This window comes from Pieris brassicae, chromosome 8 (assembly GCF_905147105.1).
Source record: "Pieris brassicae chromosome 8, ilPieBrab1.1, whole genome shotgun sequence".
NCBI lineage: Eukaryota > Metazoa > Arthropoda > Insecta > Lepidoptera > Pieridae > Pieris > Pieris brassicae.
In genome coordinates this window covers 14394769-14418881 of record NC_059672.1, presented here as the reverse complement: position 1 = coordinate 14418881, position 24113 = coordinate 14394769, and the positions used below count along the sequence as shown (strand labels likewise).

General features: G+C 33.9%; 1 protein-coding gene across 1 annotated transcript in view; it reads right to left on the bottom strand.

The window, feature by feature from the left end:
• Window positions 1–1073: 1073 nt before the first annotated feature.
• The window catches only part of LOC123713067 (TWiK family of potassium channels protein 9-like), a 140132-nt gene continuing 117092 nt past the window's right edge, over window positions 1074–24113 (bottom strand). Inside the window, exons 4-5 of the mRNA XM_045666556.1 lie at window positions 2486–3257; window positions 1074–2186 (exon numbers count right to left, since the gene is read on the bottom strand). Of these exons, the coding sequence (XP_045522512.1) occupies window positions 1378–2186; window positions 2486–3209 (1533 nt within the window). The 5' untranslated portion in view covers window positions 3210–3257 and the 3' untranslated portion in view covers window positions 1074–1377. The remainder of the gene's footprint in view (window positions 2187–2485; window positions 3258–24113) is intronic.

The following is a 24113-nucleotide window of genomic DNA, read 5'->3' as shown; positions in this document are numbered from 1 at the left end:
CTCGCGGCCTCTTGGGCAGCGGCCCTCTTGGGCAGGGGCTCTCTTGGGTTGGGGGCCCGTGGCATTTTGCCATTCCTGCCGCCCTATTGTTGCGCCACTGAGCATATCACTGAACGGTTGATTCTGAGTATTAGTTTGATTTGAAATTGAGACGATCAATATGAGTATATGAAATTGGGAAATTCATTCTATGGTATATTGATTCTGAAATAATACAATTATCATGTTTTACCAACCCGAACTGTAATATAATGAAACTAGATTTTGACTAAATACATAAAAAAAAATGATAATTTTCATCATATTTTATTAATATTATTAAGTGTACATTTAATGTGGGGAAATTATTACACGACATTCACGGCAAGTAATTCAGCCTTCTGTATCCGTTATACCTACTCCCTGTAACATTTGCCTTTTTATATTTGTCTCCATACAAACAAGGCCAGTAGTAGGGATAAGATATAGAACTAGATAGATAAGAGAACAATTAGTATAGGAACTATGAGGATGGCTTAACTGATGACAAATACTTGGCTTAAAGTAAAATCACAATAATAGTTAATCAAACGCACACTCACTGAATAGTACTAATAATTCAGGGCGTAATTAAAAAAGTAAATTTATCAAAACTCCCAACAATTTTAATTGCCCCTAATCCAGCGTTATATCAAAACCAGAGCGAAATTTAAAAGTAAGGTAAAATCAAGTGGATCAAACAAATCAAATTGTATTATTCAACAAATATATTAAACAAAAATATCAATTACGAACAATGCATTAATATAAAATCGGAGATATCAAACCAATCAAACAACGTATATCACTCACGATTTTATTTAGTTTCATATTAAACTTTATGTTTTTACAAAGATTCTATTCACGTAAAAATTACTTACAATTAATTTGATATTAACATTTGACATTCATAATATTTAAAAGATGTTACACACCATATTTTATTAATTACAATATTTACAATTTACATATTTCAAATATTCTGGAAAAGTAAATTCGAGAGATTTTATTGATATATTTCTTAGTAAATTAGAGATTAAAACAAACATGAAGAGTCACAGCCAGTAAAAAACTATAGATTTATATTCAAGGTGGATTAACGTGTTCAAGCATTTCTGGTAAGACGTTATATGCTACCATATTAGTGAATGCTTTAGTTTCTTTTTTTGTTATTATAGCAACTATTTCTTCCTCTGGAGGTGGTGGAGGAAACTCATTACTCGATTCTACGGATATTGATACATCATCTACGCTAAGTACTACTTCTCTATTGTCAATCTCTATCCTACTACGCTCTACAATAGAACTGTCCTCCATAATACTGTACAAATTCTCGGACCTCCCTTTATTAAACATATGTCAGGAGCTCATATAAAATGGATCCGTAACATTAACCTCGTCGTTGACTGTATTACCTTTTTGCGACCACTCTTTTTGTTGATGTTTTATCCTATAAATAATCTCGTCATGAATAACTCCGAAACACATAGCTGTCAACGCGAGTCCAGTGAGTGTATACACAGAGCAAAACCACAATACAGTTGAATTAATCGTATAATATCTGACACTATTAATGGTGGTGTAGCTAGTTCCTGGTATTATATTACCGAATCCTATTGTACTTAGTGCCATAAAACAGAAATAAAAGCCATCTATTAAACTCATATCATCCAATTTATATAGAACAATCGCTCCTAAGGAGATGTAAACGAAAATGGCCGCTAAACACAATAAAACAGGGGCTAATATACTTAAACCATGCATAGATAATTTAGAATCTGTATCAGGCCAACTAATAACATCATCTTTAGCTGTACTTGTCGTTGGTCTATCAGAGAGTGATGAGTCTTTTTGACTATCAGTTTTCATAACGTAGCATTCTTCTGTTGGGGTTTTACTTGAGTTTTGACTGTTAAGCATTTCCTCTTGTTGTCGTTTAAGTTTCATTCGTCGTTCTTTCTCTGCCATTCGTCGTTCATCGTAGCAACAATACCCACAGTTTGAGCAAAGACAACAGCATAATGCTCGACTGAAAACACTTCGAGCCATTTTAGAGAGTAAAGAGCCGACACTTGAAAGGTATACAAGTGTCAGAGGAATTCCAATTAGCGCGTACAAAATAGTGATTCCTTTCCCCAGCATAGTTCTCGGGGCAATATTACCGTATCCTGTAAAGATAAAATTACATGATTTTAAATAACTTTATATTAAATATTGTATGATGTCTTTTTATTATATACATATTATTCATTTTATTCACAAGAAACAGCTAGCTACGTTTGTATTATTTTTGCAAAAATGGAATCCAGAATTAGTTTATACGTACTGTTCTTTACAAACTCAAAACCAGCAGATAAACAATGAACGATGTTTTTTCATACAAATTGTTATATCGTAGTAATAATATACAGTTGTATATTATAATATATAGTTTATTATAAATTTAATTTTAAATGTGTCAACTTACCAATAGTTGTTAAAACGGTCAATGAGTAGAAAAAAGCCAGTGCCAAGTTCCAGTCATGCTCTTCATAATGATTGTTGAATTCACTCTCGCCAAATTCGCCCAAAGCCATTTCTTTATAGCTTACTCCATACTGCGACGCCATTTCAGCTGTGACCCTTTGCATCAACTCGTTTTGAAATTTTAAAATCTCCGCTGCGGCCAAACGCGTCCAATTTTCTCTGTACAGAATATTTAAAGATACAGTTATTTCCCAAATATTTTCCACCGCCCTGCTTCTCGCATCCCAAAAGTTAGCCGACATGCTTAGATTTCCATAATCCTTGTATTCATCAATTTCTTTCTTACTATCGTTGCTGTGTACTCTATGTGTGATCTTTTGTTTGTCTGGTAAAAGCCTTGGTCGCGATGGTATTTCTACCCCGCCCTCTATCGCTAAAAATATAAACGAACCCAGAAATGTGTACGCCAATAATACAGAAAATACAACACTATTCGTTAGGGATCCGATAATAAATTGTTTTCGTCTATACTTGGTTGTTTTAAAACAAAAGCAACAAACTACTTTCTGCCGGGAAGTTTGTGTTTTCTTTCTGCTATTAGATGCCACTGAGTCCACATCTTGGCACTTGTCCAAAGGGACGCTCCCGTTCAATGAGGGTTTTGCCAATGTGTACTGTTCGAAACGGTTGATTGCTTCCTTGTCCAATACATGGTTTATATCCATTTTTTTGTTTTATCTTTGGTGTTTCGTCATTATTACTATCGTTGGCATCTGAAACAAACAAGTTTTTTTCTTTAATAGATTGCTATAGGTTTCCCTAAGTAACGAAGGCGTAATTTTTCAAAGTCTTCTAAGGATAAGAGGAAGGAAAATGAGTGACAAATAAAAATATGAGCAAAAGTATGATTAATGGTTACTCATATTCTGCTTAAGATAAATTTTGCAAATGTGTCTTATGAATTACTTTCTTTGCGACTAAAAGAAACATTACATATATATAATGTAGCGTGTTTTTCTAAAATAGGCTACTTATGTGATTCTTAGCATAAATATTATTTATGTATAACATAATTCCAAGCGTAAAATATTGTTTACGTATAATAGTTACTATACTTCGACAAAATGTGTGCTATATTTATAATTATATAAATATATTAAGTGATATTCTGTTCCTTGTTCAACCTAAGTAAGTAAGTATATTGATGTTCATAAACTAAATTAATATGTTAACAAATTAACTATAAAACCTTATTCACAAAAATATTGTCAACAGTAGAAATAGTACAATAATTAAAAAGGTACAATAGTATTAGCAATAGTATTTCTCCAATGCATCATTCAAACAGTACGGATATTTATTTATTGACAATTCATACATAAATACAGAACCATTCAAATATTAAATAAAAAATAGGGCAACTCTGCCAGCGTTATCGTTTTCCAGCCATCCCTTCCAAGAAATAGCTGTAAGTATAAAAAAATAGATAAAGCCCACCTTGAGAACCACCGCAACAAATACAATTAAACAAAAATGTCTAAAACAAAGTAATTATAAACATATGTAGTATGTATATGACAGTGAAATGGACAATGAAAGAAATAATTTTATTGATAAAACCATAAAAATATTTGAATACCTTAAAGGTGTATTATGGCGTATAAATAAAATGATGATCAAGTTTTTGATTGAAGAAGCATAAAATTTCCTCCTAAATTGAAATAAAAACATAATTTTACTACAAGTACGCGCAATGAATAATTCATCGAAAACGTTAGAGGTTTTACAATCTTGTCGATAAAAATTGTTTTATATGGTATCAGGAAGAGCGCCGCTTAAGTTATTTACTAGCTTATTCCACGACACGACAGGAGAAAGACCAAAAGACATTGCAATTAATATGAAACCCAAAAGTATGATTTTATTTAATTTGTTGCGCATTGTATAGTTAAATAAATTGATTAATAATCCAGTGGCGCTACAATCCTAAATGGGTCAAGGTCCTAGACTGCAACCGTTTATTTGACAGCCTGATCAAGCTTATATGTCTATTCTGAAATTGTATGAATCCCCATTTAAAGAAAGTACAAAGTCTGTTCAATAGATGCCACGGCTAACGCACGGATCTTGATTTTGAAAGATATTTTGTTTTAAAATATTAATTAATGTGGTCATCATTTTGTTAGAAGAGAAATACTTTTCAGAAGAAAATATTTTCTAAGTTTGCTGTCTAGAGAATACAAATTTATTAATCAAGTTTATAAAATAACTGTATCCGAAAGGCATTAAGAGCAACGATATTTTGGCATTTGTCCAAATTGTTTATTGTGCGGTCAAATAATATCACATTAAGCTTACAGTTAGTTAGTAGTCATAGTATTTAATTTTGTACTATGTCAAATAATAAATTGAAATTCAAAAAATATGCCACTAAAAATTAAACGCATTTAAATAAATCAATGGCGCTACAACCTCTTTAGGTCTGGGCCTCAGATTTCTGTATCTGTTTCATGATCATTTGATAGGCGTTTGATCGTTCGAGCGAACGTTAAATGCGCACATAGCAAAGAAAGTCCATTGGTGCACAGCCGGGAACGAACCTACGGCCGCAGGGATGAGAGTCGCACGCTGAAGCCATTAGGCTAACAATACTCAATAATATACAGCTGTATTTTCAGTAAAAAGGCAATTTTCATGGCAAAAGCATTTCAATCAGTTTAACATTGTTGTTTCTACTTCACTCATCAAAGTAAAACTAAGGTGTAATACTTTCTATCTCTAAACATTTTGTTTCAAGACACGTAACTTCCCCTAATATCACAAAAAGGTACATAAGTAAACGCGTGATGAATAAAATATATAGTGGTATTTTACAAACCTCCTCATTTTCACCTTTCATAAGCGTGCGCCGAGAAAATTGATATTTTGATGGATTGATTATTTGCGTCTCAAAGGAGAAGCCTTACTTTTCCATACTTGTGATGCTAATGAGAATTGATGTTGAGAATTGAAATGAATATCTCGACACAACTTTTTGGATCGTAAGTAATTAGTAAGTCAAAGTTGTGCTGAACTGCCCAGATTGTCAAATGTTTTTGAGGTGTAAAAAAGTTTAAAAAAAATTTCTTTACTGGAATAAAATATTATTACATTATTACGTTAGTGACATTTCTTCTCGTATGATTATTATTATTTCTTAATTATTTTTTGTTATATTGATCTGCCAATACATATTTTTTCTTTGACATTGTCAACAACTTCATGGATTTAGACGGTAGAAGTCTTGAGTCTTGTCCCTAGAAGGGAAGGAGCTAATAATTTGAATCCTTTTGAAAAAATATTTTTATTGAGAAAAAACTTGTGTTTGTTATTTTAAAGTTGTATTTAGACTAGAACATTTGTATGACTTTAGATGCAGATTTATTTAAGTGTTATTCCGCTATTATTTTAAGTTCATATTTTTTATTTGATCGTAAATACAAAATGTATTGGTGTTTATATTGGTTTTCGGATTTAAAAATTCATATCATATGTAAGCGTGGCCATAGTTTCTATTGAAATCGTATTATATGATAGTAAAGAAAATTCTTTAATGTCTATGTAATCTGAAGTAATCCTTTCCATAGAATATTTACATGATACACATTTACTTATTGTTCTTACAAATACATTACAAGACGTTAGACATAACTTGTCAACCTCAAAGTTTTCAATCGCATTTATTTATTTATTACACTGTTAATAGTTTATTTAGTGACAATAATTAACTATTAAAAAGTGCTGAGGCGCATGCTGTTTGGTGGTCGGTACTAACAAACATTATCTAACAACCTTTATTAGAATTTATTGGCAGTACTTCTTGTCCTTCCTATGTTATTACTAACGTTATTTTATGTGCATTAAGCTACATGATATTTTCATTATTAATTCAACAAAGTACGAACTGATACCTCTGTGTAAGTAAATTAGTTTGTAAATAAATTAGTCGTCAATGCGATCTCTACTTGTTTCGAGAGTTAAGCTGCGTACAGACTGCACTAGCCACTAATGAGTCACATATTGGCTTTGTAACCAGAAATCGGCTAGAGCTCTGCTAATTACAAGAGTTTGACAACTGTCAGGAAACTTTATGGCTTAAAATCGTGAACGCACAGACCATGTCTTTAGGTAAAATTTAGTTAATTATTATTCATTTGCGTCTTTAATCCTTCAAAACAGCTAATGCAACAATTTCTATTGACTATTATAATAGGTTGGGGAAAAAGTTCATTCGCATTTTTAACCGCGACGTAGTTCGCAAATCTCTATGCGCGAACGCTGGGCTTGAGGAACGATTCCTGTACTAGAAAAATATCTATTTGGTAGCGAACGAGGAAATCTTGGACCAAATCTGCCTAAAGCTTGAATCCTTTAGCATTAAAAGTCACTACGGACCAGCCTTGACCCTGGACGTGATCGTAGCTATTGTGGTGTGTTAGACTCTAGAAAATGCCACACTGCCATGAAAAGCTTCTGCGAATGTGACGAAAGTGTTCAAGTCTATTGCGCCTATTACGCTAAACGCGCTCCGGACTCTGCCGACGCCTCCGCAGGCACCTGAGGTGATCTGGGCGTCGGGTGTCTGAATGCTTGAGCTGGAAAGGTGAGCCCACCTTAAATGTGGGCCTCTCCTTTATGATGGGGGTCAGTGCTGGCACTTGGGAAGGTGCCGTGGATGACGCTTTGATTGACAGAACCGGGAAGGCCTCTGACGTGAGCTGGGGAAGGCCTTCCGCAGCGGGGGACTTGGCTCAGAGACTATGTTTAGATAGTGGGGCCGGCACTTATGTAGACCTGGCTTCCGTCCCACGACGGGCCGTATCACCTCCCACCGAGCGCCCAGACGCTGGCTTTTGTGCCTTGAGAGCTCTGGGGCAACCGCGATTATTCGCTAGGTACTACGGGCAACAGCTCAGCATATGGAAGGGTGCGATTGCAGTCCGCGGTGCCATGGTCGCCTAAGCACTTAACGCACCGCGCCTTAAAAACCTTAAAAGTTAAGAAATTATAATTGTACTGACCCAAATCTAAGGCCCCATAAGAATTACTACTCGATATTGTCATTAATTTTATTATTGTAATAAATCATCAATTTAATCTAAACCTATTTCGATAGAATTTTTTAATAGCAATAACATGGCATAATAAAAGACTCCGAGTCCTACGTTGGCATCCACGCGAGGGTATAACGTATCCACGTAAGCGTATAGACGGCCGAAGCGGCGTTGCATGGTCCTACGACCTAACCCACCTGGCCGGCGTCTCAGCAAGCCCAAAAAAAGGAAGCTTGGAAAGTGTTGGACGCTGGCTATCGCTATCTGGATTTGAAATATACAGTATAACTGTTTAATTATAAATTATAGTTGTAAGTATGTTTACTGTATAGTTAAAGTTGCAACATTAATTTCACGAAGAGTGTCAGAGAGTTTATAGTAAAATAGTTAAAATTTCGAGTTAAACGGCGTAACACTCGACCGGTATGAATATAAAACCGGCATATTCCACCGGCGTCCACTCAATATGTCAATTAAGATTCCACAATTAATTGTCTCAGCAATCGAGATCTTAGTTCCATTGAATGAGAGCCATCCATTACCCTGGATCGGCATTCAGCCGGGACGATAATGATCCGTTTAAAAAGTGCACATCAATCTTATCACTGTTTGAATGGATTTTTATACTATTGTAGGGTTACTTCCTAGGTTGTTTGTCAGTCGGAGTAATTTTTATGATAATAAGTTATTCAATCATGCATTATGGTATAAGAAGTTATTCTATAATTATCAAGTCATGAGCCATAACAGATTATAGCCTTCAAGATTGATGAACATAGCAGCTGTAGCGGTTGGAACGCTGAACAGAACTGGCCAGGCCAGGTTGGAGTTTGGTTGGATAGTTTTCTAAATATGCTATTTATAAATGATCAGCCCATAATACATTCTTATCTCTATGATAGAATCGATTTTAATTCTAAGAGCACAATATGGTATATTTAATAACACATTAAGCAAAATTAATAACGAAATGAAAGCGTAAAAAAAATAAATGCTAGGAGAAATTATATAAGAACAGTACGTTCCGGAAAACGATCACCGCTGCAAGAAACACTATTTTTTGCTGTACATTCGACTCACACTGTCCAGCATCAACAAGCTTCCTTTCCAAGCTTACTCTCGTAGCTTAATATTTTTCTTGACTCTTCTGTCATGATCTCTGATGTCATAGGTTATGATTTAAGGGCATACTTACAGAGGATTAATGGATAGCAAAAGGTTTTCTGTGCTGTAAATCTGGCTTAACTATATATTATTTTTTGTTGAAATTTGACCATTATGGGCTATAAATAAATAAATATTTTGACTATAATATATCAATAAAAAATTAAGTTTTTACGTTTAAAATATACGCAATGCGCCAACGAAACAGTTTGAAAGTTTCTCAATGTTACAATGAAATGTTAAAAGAAAAAGATGAAAATAAAAGATGCGCTTCTTATTCGAATGTCAACGTTCATAACTCACTAAAACTTACTTCAACATGAGTTTTACAGATCGAGAATTCCTTTACTACTTGTTATTTTACACTTTATTTTTGAGAATATTGATGCCAAACAACTTTATCATACATTGAATTCAATTTACCAAGGTTGATAAAAACAAAAAAAAATACCTATAAAATAACCACTACGTTATGACCTCAAATCTGTTTCTTGATTATTATTTTATCTTCAGCAAGATCAGCCCTCTGTGGATTCACGAGCGAGTCTTAATTGCGCATAAAGAAATGTCCAGTGGTACCCAGCCGTAATTCGAACGGACCTCAGGGATAAGAGATGGAGCTGGAGCCTCTGAGCTCATAATATTAATTAATTAATTAAATATGTGTTTATTCATTTATTAAAAGCAAGTAGATAAACAATTATGCAGCAGTAAAGTCGTAGATTTAATCTTATAAAATGGATTCTTAAAATATTACACATCCTGACGAATTTTGATATTTTGTGAGAAATATCTACGACACGAACAATTGACTGGATTGCAAAAACCTTGATGCTGTCAAATATATAATTTCTTTATTTGAAAGCGTTCCTCGTTCTAATTCAGGAAACATCAAATAACTTGGTGTACTTATGTACACGCGTTAGAAGTTATACTTTTTTGGCGTAACAAGATAAAAACCTTTTAAAAAAATGTACTCTACCTTTGTAGAAAAAACTACACTAACAATAGAAAAAACTAAAATGTTGACTATAGCTAACTTCAGGGTGTCGGTTTTTTGTGACATTAAATTACCCATTAAAAAATTACCCATTACGAAAAATGCTTTATATATGTAACATATGTATATATCAGAGAAGTGTTTTATGAACTAAAACATAGTCGATACATACAAAACCACTGTTGAATTACCCGCATCAAATTCTCACATTCAACCATATTCAACTACAGTGCTCGTTATCAGCACCACAGTGTACAGTGTATCACATTTGATAGTTTTAAATATTTAAATTACGCCATATAATACAATACTTACCCAACTAGACAATATATACACACGAACATAATATATATACATACATACAAATACATATTAAACTTCTGCTAAACGGCTGAACCAACTTTACTCAATCTTTTGAGTATGTTCAAGTGGATTCGAGAAAGTTTTTTGAAGTTATACTTCTTTTGGTGCGTATTTTTTTTTCTATTGTTAGCATCGTTTTTTCTACAAACGTAAAATAGGGCGAAAGATAAAAAAATTTAAACGATTTTTATCTTGTTACGCCAAAGAAGTATTACTTCTAACGCGTACACACACGTTTTTTTTTTCATTCCAGTTAAAGAAAAGGAAAAAAAACAGTTTCGTTTTTTTATCAATTGTTTTATGATCACTAAGCAGCGTTAGAAGGCTCTTGTCTATAATTAGATTTAGTACCACCACAACATTCTAATAGAACCACTGCAGGAGTCATAACTGCATCATCAGTAACACATGGCTTCGATAGCTAACCACAACTAGTCCTCACGTAAGCCCTATACAACGGCTATACAGAATTAATAGGCACTGAAACTTGATATCGATCAGAACTATCGGAATCTCCGTGCAGACATGATGAGAATCACCTAATCCCATTTCTCATAATAACATAAGATCGACTGTAACATCGTATGGTAATAAAGTGTTTTGTCTGATACTCCTATAAAGACAGATTGCATTCTTTACGTATATACGAATTGATATTGTGGTTCTTCTATAGAAATCCAAACAAGTGTTGACTTGTGAGCTTCAAGAAGATTGGACTTGTGAGAACCGGGAGACGACCGACCCTTTCACGGGCATACTAAACGTGTATGCGGAACACATATGTTGTATATAACGGGATGTTAAGTTATTAACAAATACGTAATAATGTAATTACGTTTTATGACTGATGTATAGAAAGCTATCATAATTAACGCCCAATCCAGGGTGATATTTAAACGGAAATAAATCGCGGGCTATAGCTAGTAGATATAACGAACATTATCAGTAATAAGAAAACCAAGCAAACTCGAGAATTTTTCTAACGGAGGAAAAACAGATATTTTTCGATACTAAATTACACCTTCGCTTCCGAAGCAAGGTAAATATTGAACAGAATAAGTTTATGAAGAGGAATAAACTTCTGTTTTTATTCACTTTGCTTGTGTAAATAAAAAAACGATTTTAACTTCTTTCCTTCAGCGACACAATGCTGTAATATTTGTATCTATATAAAGTAATTTATTTGTTGCAAATTATTGTAAAAAGATCTATGAAAATCACGGTAAAGTGTACAAAACAAAAAAATGAACAAATTATATCGGTCCTTACATGGTACCTAAAGTTATACAAAAACCCTTATAAAAATGTATTTTAACCAGAACAGTATTACAAGATCACAATATCCACTATAATGCAACAGTTGAAAACAAAGGTAAGAGAGAAGAAGTACTCAGCTTTGCCTATTCTCATAGTAATAAAGTACAGGATTTTTATGTGAACGGCCGTAATTTCCCTACGGGACATGGGGCAGACACGTTTCTGCGTCCGTTTCATTAGTAAGTTTTCTTTCAGGCTTTCTCTGACACATGGCATAGATTGTTGAATGTAATGTAATTTTTCAAACACTGTTTTTCTCTACCACTTTACAAGTACGCTCATAGAGAAGTCCATGGAACCAATAGAGTTGACAAGCTAATTAGTGTAACCACTAGGTAGATTTTTTTAAGGGTCATTCAATTCAGTCAAAGTAGACATATATAAATACATATTACTTGAATACAAATACAATACAACTAAAAAGTATTTATTTATTTATTTACACTTCCTTACCTTATACAAAAATATACATATAAAAAAGCAGATTACATAAGTTATTAGGCTACGGGTGGCCTTATCGCTAACAAACGATTTCTTCCAGGCAACCCTAATTTTGAAACACGTACAGAGGGTTAAGTACAAGAAGTGCATAAATAATTAACAAAAACACTCAAAATAACATATAAAACTGCCTATAACTAAAATAAAGAAAAAAAACAATAAATAAATAAATTAACTATAATATGTATAAAAAAAAATGTAAAAGCTAATCCAAGGGTTAATTTGGTTACAATTAAAATATAAAAGTAGTAGCTAAAGAGAAATTCGAAGAATTTATTTAGAATTTGATTTATTTATTTTCTTCTGTTACGAGGCAGAAGAAAAATAAGTAAAAAGAAGATTTTTAAATAAATTTAAAGACTGAGCTCATCTGATATAAATAGGTAAGGAATTCCATAGCAGAATACTTTGCACAGTAAAGGAGGCGTGATAGAATTCAGTTTTATGAGTAGGAGGTTCAAGAATTAGATTGTCTCGGGAACGCAAATCAAAAGCACCGTCAGAGAGGAACATAAAATTTTGCTTTAAGTGAGTAGGTGTTTCAGGATTAAAAATAACAGTATAGAGAAGTTGTAAAATGTGATCCGAAATATGGTCAAATTTACGCAGTCCTCACATGAATCTGATGCAAAAAATTTGTAAGCGCTCCAACGTATCAAGCTGTAACTCCGTTAAATCAGGATAACACACATCAGCGTAATCAAGAATAGAAAATAAAAGAGCATGAGCAAAATAAATTTTAGTAGAGATAGGCAAAACATTGCGTAACCTGTTAAGTGAGTAAACAGAAAAAAGATACTCCTGCTTAGTTCGTTTATTTGGGGCTGCTAAGACAAGGTTGTATCCATAGTATTGCCCAGGTTCCTAACAGTGGAGCAAAAAGGAACGAGAGTACCATCTATAGTAATCAGGGCTAAAGTTGACCAATTTATTATCATTATGTACGATCCACTTCCAATGATAATGGTCTGGCTGTATCATATCACTGGCTATATCATAAGGGGTTATCTGAAGACCATATTATTTACTCCATTCAACAACTTTGTATAAATCAAAGTTTGCCGTCTGAATAGCGGAGGGTAATTCATGGAAAGTAGACTGATTATAACATTGAAGGTCGTAAAGATGAGAGTTGAAAGAAAGTTGATTAGTAATAGAATTTATAAAGAGCAAAAAGAAAGCAGTAGAAAAGATACCACCCTGCGGTACGCCAGCAGAAACATGGCACCTAGAGGAAAAGCTGTCGGTTAATTTGATTTTGATTTGAAAGTATGCTTATTTTAAAATTCTAAATTATAAAAACTAAAAAATAAATAAAAGAATTTTCATTAAAATTTCAATTTAAACGTTTAATATTTTCATTTAAAACAAGAAAGTTTTGTTGTCCGAGGTTAAGACCCACTTAAAACCGCCGAGTGAAATATGAAATATGAATAAAACCGCATGAATTTAACTCTGATTTTTGAAAGTAGCTGCCTAGATTTTAATAAAATTAATGTTTTATTCTTTTCACTTTTTAGCATTCATGGGTTGCCAATTAGGAGGAACGAGCCCACCGATCCGACTTCTCGCAAGCAATAGAAATCAAAATTATATATTTAAGAATAAGCCACAGGTCCTCTACCCTTATGGCTATATAATTTGAATTTATTAGACAGTACCAAGCAATATAAATGATTGACTTTACACAAACCTCAAATTGATATATAATTATTATGTTCTTTCGTACCAGGAATAAGAAGAGTAAAAATCTTTATATAATTTTTATATTTAGAATAAAAATCAGGATTGTTATTTATAGCACAAAAGGGCTTGCACAATTTATTCGAGTAACTAGGGAAAAATAAAGAAGCGATTTGCGAAACAACCCAGTTTTTCGGCCGTTTTTTATCGGCTTATTTGTGTTAAACGCGTCGCACCGTGAAAATAATGTTATTTACAGCCCTTACATAGAGAGTTAGCGTCTCGCTTCATTTGTTTTAGGCGTACAACTTTATTTTTCTACACAATTTCGAGGCTACAAGCGTCTAGTATTTCCGGAAGAAATAATGATAATGTTCATCTTAGTTTAAAACTCATGCATTAGACATAGTAGATCTCAATTGACAAATTAGTTTAGATTTTGATTGTATTTAAAAAATCCATCACAGTCCCAAAAATAAAGCATTGTTCTACAATAATTTGCTTCTAAATTGTCCGATCCTTATCTAAAAAGGATTAATTCACTGTCCGGAGACGAAATCGGAAGTGAATATTCAACCTATCTACTTGTACAAAAACTGTATGCCGTCTTTCAATTCTAAATGTTTAACAAAAAATCTGGTAAAAGACGTCTATAGACTAATTATTACTTAACATAATTGTAAAACGGCTTTTCAGTGTACATCACGTGTAAAAGAAGCACAGAGGGTTTTGCATTTTCGTGCAATTTACTTGTTTGTGATTGGTCAACAGCAATTCTAATCATAGATATATGACATTTTTCATGGGGAGTACATGACTTTAGAAATCTTGTCTAATGAGTCTTGCTCTTGAACTATTTTTTTTTAGAAATGGAATATCGCTGTTGGCCTTAAGGGCCTTTACAGCTCAGCTCGGGCTGTTTAGACGTTAATCCTGCAGCAAGCGCAAGGGCGCCTAGTGAGATTCGAACCTCGGCTTGAGCCGTTGCGGTGTAGTCCTCTAGAACTATAAAATAATATAAGGTTTATCATGTATCATTATCATCATACAATCCGACGACGTCGCCGGTAAGAGTGTATATAACGGCTGTGACGTGAACACAAAATTACCATATTTAAAGCGAAGACAAAGTTTAAGGAAACAATTCATCAATTCGCTTCGAAATTTCTAAAACCAATTACTGGAAGAAATAGGGGAGTGCTTTGTTACTTCGAAATGTAATAAGCTGGTGTTAAGTGCTGACAAGTTACAAGTTTGTTTCTCAATTATTCTGTATGGAACCGCAGCGTGGCAAAGTATTCAGTTTTAAAGTAATTCTTTTTTCAAAATAGTCGACGAGTTTCTGACCATACCTCGACATAGACAAAACACACATATATATTAGATAAACTTTTTACAACAAGCAATATTTGCAGCTATTTCTTTAAAAGCCATATATACGATATTGTTCTTTATTACAAAACTTTAGAAGTTATAGAATTTACATAGTAGTTGAACAGTTTCTTCAATATTGCGTAAGATCATGCTGAAAGGATATAAAACGTTACATACCTTCAATTATTCATTTTTGGGGTTAAACTTTAAAAACATTTAAAAGTATTACCTGTAGTTAAGGCAAGAATACATTTGATGTAAACGAAAACTAAGAAATATATTTAAAACGTGTGTGTAACGATTATTTTCAGTACCGTGTAAAAAATACTAAAGAAGGTTTATTTAAAACCGTTACCCTAAAACAATAAAATGTAAACTTTTGTATCAAATATCCACCAACCGTAGAATCCGTATAATTTTCACAAACAGTTCCCTACGAAAATAACAATAACTTCACTAAAATTAAGCAATTGTAATACAATAATAAATATTCATTCTTTGATCAGTATTATACGGATTCCAGATATATATTGATAAGATTGGCTGCCAGTAATACATGTTTAATATGAAGCCAATAGCAAAAAGAAATGGAAGCATATTTATTTGATAAGTAATAGCGTCTGTAACAGATTACCCGAGAGTTAGCTATTCACGACCATCACATCACCGTTCTCTACAGGAACTGACGTAATAACAGGCGGGGAATAAAATAAACAGGTTTTAGGGTGACTCTTATAGTGTCATAGAAACGAGATAAGTCACTGCGGTTTTGATTTTTGGAAATGGATCTATGTTATACTTGCTATTTGTACGACCATGTGCATATTTTATTGATTATTTTTCTTTCTTATGAGTATTTTCAAAAACAATAATAATAACATAATTTCTCCGTAAGTAAAACCATGCCGACATTTCGCATATTCCACGAAGCCGCGTAGGCCCCGTGTGTTTTATTGAATGCGATTTGTTGAGCTACAATAAAATGCTTATTAAAATGAAAAATTCATTCTCATATTGAATTGCACTTGCCTATATGCACACATTCACAAAGATGTCATGTATTCACTTAATAAAAACATCTGTTTTTTTACATTTGAATTTAGAATTCGTTCAAGGAATATGTCAATATTTAGACAAATTTAACCCGAAACCTTGGTAAAATAAATAAAAAACAGTTTCTACCATTACGTAAATTCAAAATGCTTTAAGTATAATTTATAGCACTGTATTAAGTAATTACTCTTGCTTGATTGGAATTCTAAAGTCGATTGCTCAAACTCGTTCCAATATTTTATGTTTCCTACAATAAATCTAGGAAACTTGGAGTAAATGAACTTAGTTCAACAAATGGACTTTACACAAATTTCGCCCTTTTCGGCTTATACCTAAAGGTCTTTTTACCTCGCTTAGACTATGTGGAACATGGAAAAATTGCCTTAAATAAACTATTCGCTGAGACAGTGCTGTTGAATGAGTGTTTCGCTAGCAATTTTGAATAGTCAGACTTGAATTTACGCGTGTTAAAATTTTCAGTTACTCTTGTACTTGCATGGAGAATGTATTGGCAACGCTCGGACCAATATTTTAGAATTAGGAGAGGTTTATGTGAGAACTAGGACAGTATTTCATGATACTTACAAGTTTCTACTGTACTTTGTGTATATTTATCACATCAATAATATCTTGAATTCAACTTGTATTTTATTATTTATTTTTAGTGTAATGTCTTTGGTTAACATAGCTTTTACACATTGAAAGAAAAAAAAATTACCGGATTAAAGCTATTTGTATTATTATAAACTAGTCGATACCAACTCATCGTCGAACCAAACTAGGGAAATAAATACAGATACACGCTGTAAAGCACGCGAAACGACCGAAAAATTTAAATTTAAAATTATGTAAATAATTATAAGTTTATAATAATACAAATAGCTTTAATCCGGTTAAAAAACGTTTTTTTTTTTTGTATTATTTGTTCAATATATAAAGTTTGATCTCCGTAGCTTGCGCGAACGGTTTTGCTGTGTTCTGTTCCCGTTCTATCAATGTTGAATATGTTTTGGTTAAGAACGGAACTTATTAAGGTATGATATAATAAACAGAATTTATCTACCTGGTTCTTAATAAATAGTCTCGTTTACTAATATATAAAAAGTACGGATATCCATACAAAATATGGTTGCAAGTTTTAATAGTAGGAGAACAATCCACAATGTTATCCGGGGTTTGAACACGCGTCTACCTGAGCAACCGCATGCATAAGGACTAGATCAACACTGTTTCAATATCCTGATATTCATGATTTTCATTTCAAAACAATCCCAATACGAAGGAGATACATAACTAGTAGCTAAAATAGACAGATTTAGCACCGTTTTACCCCGCAGGCCTTGATAACGATTTGGCACATTGAGTCTAATAGCTTTGAGATAAATCCTCTTGGAATGGTGCAGGCTGCTAATGTAGACGATATATGAGCTTTAGTTTCTATGCCAGGGGTTTGACACGTCATATAGGCTCGCGCAAACAAGATTTAACGAAATCGTAGCAAATTGTCATTACTTAAAACAGATACCTTTAATCAATATCACATATACATTATGAACGCGTGCTAAACTAAATGTCAAAATTCTCTTTCAAGTTTAAGTTCCATAATTCAAAAACAAGGTTTAATACAGAATATTAAATAGACACACATGGGAAGTGGAAGTTAAATAGTTGTATTATTCAATTTTAATTAAAAATATAATAATGACGCTACAATCCAGGCCTAAGATTTCTGTATCTGTTTCATATCATTTGTTTTTCTAATAATTGAAAATGATCAGCTTTCTGTGCCTGAAATACATTGTCAGTGACAATTTAGGTCAAAAGCATGTCACATTCCACACGATGTTTTCCTTCAGCGCACGAGCGAGTGTTAAATGGGCACATAAGCAGAAAGTCCATTGATGCAAAGCTCGTACCTACGACCTCAAGGATCTCAATCGCTCGTTGTAGCTACGAAGACAACCTTGCTCGCAAATTTTAAGTAAAACAAAAGATATAATGGTTGCCTGGAAGAGATCGCTCGAAATTAATAAGCCCTCCTTTTTAATTGTTTTATATTTTTGTATGTAACGAAGTGTTAATAAATAAATAAATATATTCCACAAATTGCTCTACGGCAATCGTGAACTGTCGTCAATGTTAAGGTATTGAGGCGCTGAGTCATCTACATTTAATTGTCTGTAGAAATCATATGCCATTGGACAAATCAATTAGGGTCTCAGAGGTCTGTCGTAAAATGAAACATTCGTCGGACATTTTCGTCATTTAAAAAGTTTATCTACAATAAAAACGCCATTGTTATAACAATAATAAATTCGTCCCGTCTCCTCATTTTGTGTTAACGCATAAAAATGTAATGTCGCGAATAAAAAATTAAAACCCGTTCTAATTCAATGCGGTTGTACCTAAAAAGATTTTCAATGTTCATAATAGTAATAATATTGTGTGAGAGTCGAAAATATAAACATTTAAAATAAGTTTTTTTATCACCTCACAATCAAATCAAATCACATCCGAGAAGTTTAAATATATTATTTTAGGTAAAGTAAATTTTATGTATGGTTTCAGCGCTGATATTATAATAAAAATCTTGTGGCTCTGCAATCCTCAATGTGTTCTTAGTCTCAGATTGCATAAAATAAACTTTGATCACTTTTATTTTATAGATCAATCAGTAAGTGAACAAGGACACAAACGGAAATGAAAAGCGGCTTACGACTACAACCTTGGATGTTAAAATTACAGTCGCTCTAGTACAGGAGCCATACATTGGAGCTCTGGGTAGGGTGAAAGACTACAGGGGAGTGAGAGTGGTGCAGTGCCAGAATCCTCCAGTGGGCAAAGTAATAAAGGCAGCAGTGTTGATTTTTGACGAAGATATTGGTATTACCCAATACCCCGCACTAACAACAACTAATATAGTGCCTATCAAACTAAAGACCACGGCACAGACTGGCATTGCACTGATCTCATACTACATGGAACCAGACCCAGCCGATATAGAACCCTATCTAAAGCACCTGGAAACGACGGTGAATGAGCTCAAGAGTAGAATAGTTCTAGGCGGTGATGCAAACGCCAAAAGTCCGTGGTGGGGAAGCCCGAAAATAGACGATAGAGGACAAGCCTTCGGAAGTCTGGTAACTGAGCTTGGCCTGCACATACTGAATGATGGGCAGCAACCAACATTTGAGGTTATAAGGAGAGGAACCAGAATAGCCAGCCACTTAGATGTAACAGTATGCACGAACGACCTATTAGGAAAGATCGAAGATTGGGAAGTAGACATAGGAATGATTTCATCGGATCACAATGCCATATTATTCAAAATTAATGCAAAAATACATCCAGGAATCCAGAGAAAGAGTAGAACAAAAATTTACAACAGTAAGAAAGCTGATTGGGTAAAATTCGAGGAAGAAATGTTATATATATAAGAATAAGAATGATATAGAAAATTCTCAATTAACAGAAGACGTCGTAAGGAAGATAAACAAAATTGAAGAGTTGGAACAAATAGTAGAAAAGTTCACAGATGTAGTAATCAAATCAAGTGAAACAGCAATTCCAAAAATTAAAACCGGGAAGAAACCAAAAATGGCTTGGTGGACCGAAGAACTGCAGCTGCTCAAGAAACAGGTTGAGACTAGAAAGAGAAGGATAAGATGTGCCGCAGCACGCAGAAGGCAAGAGGTCGTAGGTGAATACCTTGCATCAAAACAAGAGTATGAAAACCGGATTAAACAAGCCCAAACTGAGAGTTGGCAGAAGTTCTGCGAGAAACAGGAAAGAGAGACAATGTGGGAAGGTATATATAGAGTGATAAGAGGGACAGAGACCAGAGTCCAGGATATACCACTTTGCAGGGACGGTAGATACGTTAGCGAAAGGGAGTCAGCGGAGACCTTGGTAAGAACTTTCTTCCCGGAAGACACAAGTGAGGATGAAACTGAAGACCACAAATTGATAAGAAGCAGAGCAAACACAGTAAACAAAGAGGGACATAACTTAGTCTATGATACCCCTTTCACAATGACTGAACTCGAAACCGCCGCTCTCAGTTTCAACCCGAGAAAGGCCCCCGGAGAAGATGGCATAACGGCGGATATAAGTTGGCGCGCGATAAACGCGGCGCCTAACTTATTCCTAACCGTCCTAAACAAATGCCTGGAGCGAGGGTACTTCCCCAAATTGTGGAAAATTGCTACAATAATTGTATTGCGCAAACCGGGTAAGACCGATTATACAAACCCAAAGTCTTATAGACCCATAGGCTTACTACCTCTTCTAGGAAAAGTATACGAAAAGATGCTAATCGTTCGGCTAAAGTGGCATCTAGTCCCGAAAACCTCGAAAATCCAATACGGGTTCATGCCCCAGCGGAACACTGAGGATGCCCTATATGACGCAGTCACACATATACGCGCAAAGCTGAAACAAAAGAAGATACTAACCATCGTATCACTCGATATAGAGGGCGCCCTTGACAGCGCTTGGTGGCCGCAAATTAGAGTCCGACTGGCAGAAGAACAATGCCCATTAAAACTAAGGAAAGTAATGGACAGTTACTTACATGAAAGACAAATAAAATTAACCTACGCTGGACACACGGTTGATAAAGTAACTAACAAAGGCTGCGTTCAGGGTTCAATAGGGGGACCAACAATGTGGAATCTAATATTGGACCCGCTCCTACAGGACTTGCGAAAAGGTGGTGAGTACGTCCAGGCTTTTGCGGATGACATCGTTTTGATAGCGGAAGGAGAGACAGGTAGTGAGATCCAGCAGAACCTCAACCTAACATTGAACCGGATACATAGATGGGGTATCCTAAACAAACTAAAATTTGCGCCACACAAGACCAAGGCCATGGTGGTGACGCGCAAACTTAAGTATGACACCCCACGACTAAATATGAATAATGTACCGATACAGATGGATAACCACATCCGAATTCTCGGAGTTGATCTGGATGCTAGACTCACATTCAACAGACATGTGGAGAGGGTATGCCGGAAAGCCATTCAGATATATAAGCAGCTGCAACAAGCAACAAATGCAGATGACTGTAGACCGTGGCGGCCTACATGCGGCGGACATGTTAATAAAGCACAGACCGTGCCTGGAACGGTTCTGCGAAAAAATTCTTAAATATTTAAAGGAGGCAAACAAAACCGAAAGAGCGGGTCTCGCGAGGAATTGCGCCCCGGCTCGCCCATGAATATTGTAAATAAAAATATTACCGATGCAGCCGGGGCGTATTTCGCGACGCCTGCCATTCGCGAACTAGTCGAATTAATTAAATGTATATTGTTTTTATTTTTGGAAAAAATGTGGTATAAAAAGTCCCTGGACAATATGGCAGGGGAGTAGAGGGTTATAAATTTAAAAAAAAAAAAACCTTGGATGTTGAAGTCGGGTTGTGTAGGCCTTGTCAACTATCCCTGGAGCATGCAGGTAGTAGACATGTTAAAAGTTTCCATAACCGATGAGAATATATAGGGAATGTCGTAAAAGTGGATATATCAGGACCGAAGCAAGTGGACATACGTCGTGGTCTCTGCCAACCTTTTCGCGAAAATAGCGTGCGTCCAAGTTACATCAAAATTCAAAATTTGTGATATATCCACCCACTTCTGTCTATTGTATATGTACCCTAGATATATAATAGACCTTATATAATATTATCTGGTGTATTCATTACGGAATAAGTTTAGTAAATTACTTTTTTTATTAAAACACGAAAGAAAAAGTACGTGTTGGTAAAGATTCTAGCTAAGTAAAAAGTTTATCAAGCTAAAGTTTTTTAAAGTGGAAACTTATACGTGGCTGTTCTATACATTGTAAATCTACGTGTTTCTAGCTAGACATCTTGTCAGCAGGTACTTTTCATACCGTACGTGATACGTATATTATTTGGCGTAATATACTCATCTTATCTGAAAGTACCCAGTTAAGACTAGCTAAACTAAATCTATATAGATCAGGTTTTAAAAAGGAAGCACTCAAAGACCGGAAAAATTATAAAATATAGAATTTTATTTAAATGTATGAAAGTCTCGTACAGACATAAATTTAAACTCACTTATCCCGTGAATGAAAATGGAATGTCTTTCTTGAAAGTCGAAGATATATTATAATCAATTCACTCTTGTTACAACAGTGACTAGTTTTTAGATATGAAAATTTATACTTTGAATTTTTATTCCTATTTCTTCGATTGTAATATTTTACAAGTTTTTTTTAAAATAGTTATTGGTTTTTAAAACAATCACGCTATTACGATGCCTATGGTTATTGAAAATGCTCATTCTCTTAATTTAAGTAATACAGTTTCTAAATAAGCTCATATAAAGGAATATCATGATGGGTCAAGCTAGTAAAACATAAGAACTGTGTTAGACGGTGAACTTTCTTAAAAACCCTGACTGGACCAATATCGGAGAATATTTTGTTCTACAGTGTGTTGTGGGGCAATGAAGATGACCGAGAGTCAAAAATATTTCGGGCTTAGAGCGCTGCCGTTGAAGAATAAATTTAAAAACAACAGAAAAAATCGTACAAATAAAAAAGCGGCGATGGCCTAAATCTAGACTTGGTTTAAATGTCAACCAACAATTAATATCTCCATTGTTCCGTTCTCTGTTTAGGACATAACCAAATTATTATGATGTTATTTTATTACCAAGTAGAGTTGACCCAAATACATGCGCTTTCCATTAATTCAATTCTTAGCGAATATTTTTTAATCACGAAAATTATGAAAACATCCTGGATTTGTGGTTTTATTTATTTTGCTAATGAAAAACATTCACGTTACTATTATCGAATCAGTTTATGTTGAGATATTTTGGTGGTCATTTTTATATGAAAAAGTTTACTTTTGCCATATTTTGTTACTTTCACCAAAGTTCTATCTTTTAACGCCTTTTGTAAGCTGATATTTCAAATTCAAAAAGAAGCTTGTTTATAATGTACGAATATACGATAATATTGTTAAAACAATTAAACGAGAAACATGCTACTTTACGGTATCACAAAAGGAATTTGCAAATAAGTAGGTAAAGGCAAGATGGCCAAACAAAACATTGTTAACATTTTTTTTTGTTTGTTTAAACTCACATTTGTATATACCAGCGGACTAACTATGTCATGATCTCTATATAAAGACATTCTATAAATATATTATCGTAAGGTTACGAGAAGGTTTTCTCCTAAGGTATTCTCCTAAATAGGCAACAGTAATATCTTAGCAAAATACAAAACGCGATCGTTGAAAGAAGCATTCAATCCATAAATACGCAACATTTGTTCACCATATAAGATGTAGCACAGTTGTACCATTTGAAATTAGTATCTGTCTCAGCTCACAATAGACTCATTGTGTCCGAATAAAAGGGAATAACTCCCGTAACTATAACACAATTTCCACCATTTTCAGGGCGGCGGTATTCCTTCGCCTTCAGAATTCTTTTGTTATAGATTATTTATTAATGACATGACAACTTTGAGGACCAGTTTGTTGACTTTTGTTTGACGTTGCGTGTTACATGAATTTTTAAGCTCATAAAGTATATAAAAAAATTGTGACCATTTTATAAACGTCCTTGCTGATATTTATATTTAATATATCGTATATTTTGTGTTTTTAATGTGAATATCAAAATTTCACTTTATTCGAATTCCTTCTTTAATCTAACATTGCAACGTTGCAAATTCATACAACCACTAGCTTAGTTTAATATCAAAACCACAATACTATACTCCAGCTTCTCTATTGCATTTAGTAAATTTAATACTGTTATGAACTGAAACCAAATGGTCGTAATGCAGCCGCTTATTGGCTATATAATGTCAAACATGTAAATTATCAAATAATATTCCGCAGCAATTACATTTACTAATTATGTGTTTTACTATACATTTTAATCTATTTGTTAATTAACGAATAAATAAACTATACATATTATAGATAATTTAATGCGGTATTCCTTGCGGCTAAATATTTTGTTTATTTACATTTAAAAGTAAGTAAAAACGTACTTTGTATTATTGCGCAATAAGAAAAAATCTCTAACATC